General features: G+C 54.9%; 1 protein-coding gene across 1 annotated transcript in view; it reads left to right on the top strand.

The window, feature by feature from the left end:
* The first annotated feature begins 2,948 nt into the window (after window positions 1-2,948).
* Window positions 2,949-7,500, top strand: part of LOC308133097 (membrane progestin receptor delta-like) — a 6,875-nt gene continuing 2,323 nt past the window's right edge. The window contains exons 1-6 of the mRNA XM_080500375.1: window positions 2,949-3,087; window positions 4,010-4,137; window positions 4,739-4,944; window positions 5,029-5,155; window positions 5,863-5,959; window positions 6,397-6,532. Of these exons, the coding sequence (XP_080356501.1) occupies window positions 3,037-3,087; window positions 4,010-4,137; window positions 4,739-4,944; window positions 5,029-5,155; window positions 5,863-5,959; window positions 6,397-6,532 (745 nt within the window). The 5' untranslated portion in view covers window positions 2,949-3,036. The remainder of the gene's footprint in view (window positions 3,088-4,009; window positions 4,138-4,738; window positions 4,945-5,028; window positions 5,156-5,862; window positions 5,960-6,396; window positions 6,533-7,500) is intronic.

Consider the following 7,500-nt stretch of genomic DNA (forward strand, 5'->3'; position numbering starts at 1 on the left):
ATTCCCGATCCTCGAAACCTCGTCTGCTTTACTGCAGCGGCTCTGCTCTGCTGGTTGCAAACTGTGGACTGGATCTCCTGGAGGGAGGCGGGTCTCAATGAGCTGTGGGGGAATGAGTCAGGAAATCCATTCCACAGTTTGCAGCCAGCCGGCAGGCTAACGTCCTGCTGTTCATGACGTGTCTTTATGCTCAAAACAACGCAAACCAACAGCAACGTGCAATGTTTGCAAAGCAATGCAGCAATGTGGATAAAGCAATACAGCAACAAGCAATGTAGCAATGCAGCAATGTGGATAAAGCAATGCAGCAACAAGCAATGTAGCAATGTGGATAAAGCAATACAGCAACAAGCAATTTAGCAATGCAGCAATGTAGCAATGTGGATAAAGCAATGTAGCAATGGGGATAAAGCAATGCAGCAACAAGCAATGGAGCAATGTGGATAAAGCAATACAGCAACAAGCAATTTAGCAATGTAGCATTGTGGATAAAGCAATGTAGCAATGGGGATAAAGCAATGCAGCAACAAGCAATGTGGATAAAGCCATTCAGCAATGTGGATAAAGCAATGTAGCAATGTGGATAAAGAAATGCAGCAACAAGCAATGGAGCAATGAGGATAAAGAAATGCAGCAATGGAGCAATGTGGATAAAGCAATGTAGCAACAAGCAATGGAACAATGTGGATAAAGCAATGCAGCAACAAGCAATGGAGCAATGTGGATAAGGCAATGCAGCAACAAGCAATGGAACAATGTGGATAAAGCAATGCAGCAACAAGCAATGGAGCAATGTGGATCAAGCAATGTAGCAACAAGCAATGTGGATAAAGCAATGCAGCAACAAGCAATGGAGCAATGTGGATCAAGCAATGTAGCAACAAGCAATGTGGATAAAGCAATGCAGCAACAAGCAATGCAGCAATGTGGATAAAGCAATGCAGCAACAAGCAATGTAGCAATGTGGATAAAGCAATGCAGCAACAAGCAATGTAGCAATGTGGATAAAGCAATGCAGCAACAAGCAATGTAGCAATGTGGATAAAGCAATGCAGCAACAAGCAATGTTTGCAGAGCAACAGTAAAGGTGGGTGTGATCAAAGCCTTGTCCAGCAGGCGGCGCTCTGCCGCCAGGCGGCGGCGTTTTAAACCTGCAGCTCTCCAGGAGAAGCTCTGACGTCAGAGCAGTGAGCAGCGGCGCCCCCCGGCTGTCAGCAGGAGAATGAGCTCCGTCCTCCTCCACCCTAGACTCCCTGGAAATAGTCCCAGTGGGTGGAGCAGGAGCCAGGAATTTCTCCAGCGATTAATGAAGTGATTGTGAGGTTTTAACGGTAGAGCTAGCTTATTAGAGAGACATAGAGCTAGCTTATTAGAGACGGGGACGTCACTCAGACCCACACATGTTGTAAACTCCCAACGTGTGTCCCGTCATTGTCACCGTTTCCATGGCGACGCTCCCATCATGCACCACGCAGGAGAAAAGGGGCTGATGATGTGAGGCTGAGCAATAAAAAGCTGGTTGTTCAGTCAGTCTGTGGTTCTTCACCTCCTCCTCCTGCTCCTCCTCTTCCTCCTCCTGCTCCTCCTCTTCCTCCTGCTCCTCCTCTTCCTCCTCCTCTTCCTCCTGCTCCTCCTCCTCACTAGAAGTAGCAAGTCCTCCGACAAACTTGGCTCCTGTTGTTGCTCCTGCTTCACACATGAGAGGCAGGTGGCGCCTCCTATTGGCTGAAGAGGAGGAGGAGGAGGAGCAGGAGCAGGAGGAGGAGGAGCAGCTGCAGCAGGAGGAGAAGGAGAAGGAGAAGGAGCAGACGGCCTCTTCTCTCAGTCACAGTAAGTCTCACTTTTATTAGAAACTTGTCAGTTTGCATGTTGGTCTGGGAGCGAAGAGGGTCCGGTTGTGGTGGGTTCTGGTTCTGGTGGGTTCTACTGGGTCCGGTTCTAGTGGGCCCAGTTCTGGTGAGTTCTCATGGCCCCAGGCCTGGTGGGTTCCGGTGGGTCAGGATTGTGTTCTGGACCGGGGGCGTTTCCTCTCCATCTGACTCCAGGTTCTGGATTGAAGACGGTCCTAGAGACGGTTCTGGATTGAAGACGGTCCTAGAGACGGTTCTGGTTTGAAGACGGTCCTAGAGACGGTTCTGGTTTGAAGACGGTCCTAGAAGACAGTTCTGGATTGAAGACGGTCCTAGAGACAGTTCTGGATTGAAGACGGTCCTAGAGACGGTTCTGGTTTGAAGACGGTCCTAGAAGACAGTTCTGGATTGAAGACGGTTCTGGATTGAAGACGGTCCTAGAGACGGTTCTGGTTTGAAGACGGTTCTGGATTGAAGACGGTCCTAGAAGACGGTTCTGGATTGAAGACGGTCCTAGAGACGGTTCTGGTTTGAAGACGGTCCCAGAGACGGTTCTGGATTGAAGACGGTCCTAGAAGACGGTTCTGGATTGAAGACGGTTCTGGATTGAAAACGGTCCTAGAAGACGGTTCTGGATTGAAGACGGTCCTAGAAGACGGTTCTGGTTTGAAGACAGATCTGGTTTGAAGACGGTCCTGGATTGAAGACGGTTCTGGATTGAAGACGGTCCTAGAGACGGTTCTGGTTTGAAGACGGTTCTGGATTGAAGACGGTCCTAGAAGACGGTTCTGGATGGGGGACGGTTCCGTCCGGTTCCTGCGGTGGTGTTGTTTTGCTCGCCGGCGGCCACAGTGCCGCCATTGTTCTGGTCGCCTCCCCGTCACAATGAGGCCTTGTCCTCCTCCGGCCCGCGACGTCCCTCTGCGGGGCGCCGTCCCTCGTGACTCTCCGTCCCACGCGGGACATGAAGTCCTCTGTGTGTGTCTGCAGTGTTTCAAGTGTGGCGGGCCGTCGGGGGGCGGGGCCCCGGCCGGGGCCGGCCCCCCGGGCTGGGGGCGGGACCCACGAGGCTCCGGGGATCCCCGGTCCGGACTGCCCGGTCTGGGTGCTGCTGTGCCGGGGGGGGCGGGCCCGGCTCCGGGAGGCGTGTCAGCGGGGGAGGGGCGTCATCAAACTGCCCGCCCACATGCAGGGCGTCACACTGCCCCGCCTCTTCGACATCCACCAGGTGCCGCAGGTGAGCAAGACTCCGCCCACCGACTGCTACGTCACCCAATCACGTCTCAGACCAGACGCTCTCAGGTGTGTGTGTCTCAGGTGTTCAGGTGTGTGTGTCTCAGGTGAGTGTTGCTCTCAGGTGTGTGTGTCTCAGGTGTTCAGGTGTGTGTGTCTCAGGTGAGTGTTGCTCTCAGGTGTGTGTGTGTCAGGTGTTCAGGTGTGTGTGTCTCAGGTGTTCAGGTGTGTGTGTCTCAGGTGAGTGTTGCTCTCAGGTGTGTGTGTCTCAGGTGTTCAGGTGTGTGTGTCTCAGGTGAGTGTTGCTCTCAGGTGTGTGTGTGTCAGGTGTGTGTTGTCTCAGGCGTGTGTGTCTCAGGTGTTCAGCTGTGTGTGTCTTAGGTGTGTGTGTGTCAGGTGTGTTTGTCTCAGGTGTGTGTGTCTCAGGTGTGTGTTGCTCTCAGGTGTGTGTGTCAGGTGTGTTTTGCTCTCAGGTGTGTGTGTCTCAGGTGTGTGTTGCTCTCAGGTGTGTGTGTCTCAGGTGTGTGTGTCTCAGGTGTTCAGGTGTGTGTTGCTCTCAGGTGTGTGTCTGTGTCTCAGGTGTGTGTTGCTCTCAGGTGTGTGTGTCTCAGGTGTGTGTGTGTCAGGTGTGTGTTGTCTCAGGCGTGTGTGGCTCTCAGGTGTTCAGGTGTGTTGCTCTCAGGTATGTGTGTGTCTCAGGTGTTCAGCTGTGTGTGTCTCAGGTGTGTGTGTCTCAGGTGTGTTTGTCTCAGGTGTTCAGGTGTGTTGCTCTCAGGTATGTGTGTGTCTCAGGTGTGTTTGTCTCAGGTGTTCAGGTGTGTGTTGCTCTCAGGTGTGTGTGTCTCAGGGGTGTGTGGCTCTCAGGTGTGTGTGTCTCAGGTGTGTGTTGTCTCAGGTGTGTGTGTCTCAGGTGTGTGTTGTCTCAGGTGTTCCGGGAGGACAGCATCGTCTCGGGGTACCGTCCCCCCCACAGCTCGGTGATGGACTGTGTCCTCAGCAGCTTCCAGATGACCAACGAGACGGTCAACATCTGGAGCCACTTCCTGCCAGCATGGCGAGTCTCATGGTCAACATCTGTGTGTGTGTCTGAGTGTGTGTGTCTCAGAGTGTGTGTCCCTCAGAGTGTGTCCCTGTGTGTGTGTGTCCCTCAGAGTGTGTGTGTGTCCCTGAGTGTGTGTCTCTGAGAGTGTCCCTGACCGTGTGTCCCTCAGAGTGTGTGTGTGTCCCTGTGTGTGTGTGTCCCGGAGTGTGTGTGTGTCCCTGAGAGCGTGTGTCCCTGAGTGTGTGTGTGTCCCTGAGAGCGTGTGTCCCGGAGTGTGTGTGTGTCCCTGAGAGCGTGTGTCCCGGAGTGTGTGTGTGTGTCCCTGAGTGTGTGTGTGTCCCTGAGAGCGTGTGTCCCGGAGTGTGTGTGTGTGTCCCGGAGTGTGTGTGTGTCCCTGAGAGCGTGTGTCCCGGAGTGTGTGTGTGTCCCGGAGAGCGTGTCCCTCATAGTGTGTGTCCCTGACTCTGTGTCCCTCAGAGTGTGTGTGTCTCTGAGTGTGCGTGTGTGTGTGTGTGTGTGTGTGTGTGTCTCTCTCTCTCTGAGTGTGTGTGTGTCCCTGAGTGTGTCTCTGAGTGTGTCTCTGACTGTGTGTCCCTGACTGTCCCCGCTGCAGGTACTTCCTGTGGAGACTGTGTGTCCTGGGCTCCAGGCTGGACGTCCTGGGGGACAGCTACTCGTGGCCCCTGCTGGTCCACATGCTGCTGGTCTGTGTCTTCCTGTTCACGTCCAGCTGTGCTCACACCTTCAGCACCATGTCCCCCGAGTCCCGGCACGTCTGCTACTTCCTGGACTACGGCGCTCTGAGCCTGTACAGCCTGGGTAAGTCTCCGGGGGGGGGGGGGGGGGGGGGGGGGACGGGGAGGGGACGGCGAGGACCAGAGTCAGTGGTCCCTGTGTGTCCAGGATGTGCCGTCAGCTACAGACACTACGTCATGCCGGACTCCTGGATCCAGTCCTGGATCCACCAGCACTTCGTCACCATCGCCATCGGGAACTCTGTGCTGTGCACCAGCCTGTCCTGCTACTCCAGGTACGGAGACAGTCTGTAGACCAGGTCCGGAGACAGTCTGTAGACCGGGTCCGGAGACAGTCTGTAGACCAGGTCCGGAGACAGTCTGTAGACCAGATCCGGAGACAGTCTGTAGACCAGGTCCTGAGACAGTCTGTAGACCAGGTACCGAGGCAGTCTGTAGACCAGGTCCGGAGACAGTCTGAAGACCAGGTACCGAGACAGTCTGTAGACCAGGTCCGGAGACAGTCTGTAGACCAGATCCGGAGACAGTCTGAAGACCGGGTACCGAGACAGTCTGAAGACCAGGTACCGAGGCAGTCTGTAGACCAGGTCCGGAGACAGTCTGAAGACCAGGTACCGAGACAGTCTGTAGACCAGGTACCGAGACAGTCTGTAGACCAGGTACGGAGACAGTCTGTAGCCCAGGTCCGGAGACAGTCTGTAGACCGGGTCCTGAGACAGTCTGTAGACCGGGTCCGGAGACAGTCTGTAGACCAGATCCGGAGACAGTCTGAAGACCAAGTACGGAGACAGTCTGTAGACCAGGTCCGGAGACAGTCTGTAGACCAGGTCCGTCCTGGAACCGTGCTGGGTGGTCTGTTGTTCAGAACGATGAATGAAGACGAGACATTTAGAGATCTGACACATCGTGTGTGTGTGTGTGTGTGTGTGTGTGTGTGTGTGTGTGTGTGTGTGTGTGTGTGTGTGTGTGTGTGTGTGTGTAGGTTTGTGGAGCTGCAGCGTCCTCAGACCAGTAAAGTTGTTCGGACGGCAGCGTTTATCATCCCGTTTCTGTTTGACACTGGACCTTTGTTCTACAGGGTGAGTGTCTCTCTCTCTCTCTCTCTCTTTCTCTCTCTCTCTCTCTCTCTGTGTCTCTCTGTGTCTCTGTGTCTCTCTCTCTCTTTCTGTCTCTCTCTGTGTCTCTCTCTCTCTGTCTGTCTCTGTGTCTCTCTCTCTCTCTGTGTCTCTCTCTCTTTCTGTCTCTCTGTGTCTCTCTCTCTCTCTGTGTCTCTCTCTCTTTCTGTCTCTCTGTGTCTCTCTCTCTCTCTGTCTGTCTCTGTGTCTCTCTCTCTCTCTGTGTCTCTCTCTCTTTCTGTCTCTCTGTGTCTCTCTCTCTCTCTGTGTCTCTCTCTCTTTCTGTCTCTCTGTGTCTCTCTCTCTCTCTGTGTCTCTCTCTCTCTCTGTGTCTCTCTCTGTGTCTCTCTCTCTCTGTCCCCCCCCCCCCCCCCCAGGTAAAAGTGTGTGTGTGTCTCCAGGTGTGGAGCAGAGCAGGAAGTGGATCAGAGTCGTTATCTAGTCACTGTTACCACCTGCTGTTCGCCGTCCTCACCTGTTTCCTGTTTACTGCTCACCTGCCGGAGCGGCTGGCCCCCGGGCGCTTCGACTTCTTCGGTGGGTCCTCGCCTCCACCCTCACCTCCACCCTCCCTCCCTCACCTCCACCCTCCCTCCCTCACCTCCACCCTCCCTCCCTCACCTCCACCCTCACCTCCCTCCCTCACCTCCACCCTCACCTCCACCCTCCCCTCCACCCTCCCTCCCTCACCTCCACCCTCCCTCCCTCCCTCCCTCACCTCCACTCTCCCTCCCTCCCTCACCTCCACCCTCACCCTCTCCCTCCCCTTCATCCTCATCCTCTCTCACTTCCTCATTTCTTCCCTCGTTTCCTCTACTTCCTCCTCGTCCTCCCTCACTTCCTCCCTCATCGCCCTCCCTCGTTTCCTCCTCACTTCCTCCCTTGTTTCCTCCTCGTTTCCTCCACTTCCTCCTCATCCTCCCTCGTTTCCTCCTCTTCCTCCTCATCCTCCCTCATTTCCTCCACTTCCTCCTCGTCCTCCCTCACTTCCTCCTCGTCCTCCCTCGTTTCCTCCTCTTCCTCCTCATCCTCCCTCGTTTCCTCCTCACTTCCTCCCTCGTTTCCTCCTCACTTCCTCCCTCGTTTCCTCCTCACTTCCTCCCTCATCGCCCTCCCTCGTTTCCTCCTCACTTCCTCCCTTGTTTCCTCCTCGTTTCCTCCACTTCCTCCTCATCCTCCCTCGTTTCCTCCTCTTCCTCCTCATCCTCCCTCATTTCCTCCACTTCCTCCTCGTCCTCCCTCACTTCCTCCTCGTCCTCCCTCGTTTCCTCCTCTTCCTCCTCATCCTCCCTCGTTTCCTCCTCACTTCCTCCCTCGTTTCCTCCTCACTTCCTCCCTCGTTTCCTCCTCACTTCCTCCCTCACATCCTCGTTTCCTCCACTTCCTCCTCATCCTCCCTCGTTTCCTCCACTTCCTCCTCACTTCCTCCCTCGTTTCCTCCACTTCCTCCTCTCCTCCCTCGTTTCCTCTTCACTTCCTCCCTCACTTCCTCCTCCTTTCCTCCA

This window comes from Blennius ocellaris (genome assembly GCF_963422515.1).
Source record: "Blennius ocellaris genome assembly, chromosome: 8".
NCBI lineage: Eukaryota > Metazoa > Chordata > Actinopteri > Blenniiformes > Blenniidae > Blennius > Blennius ocellaris.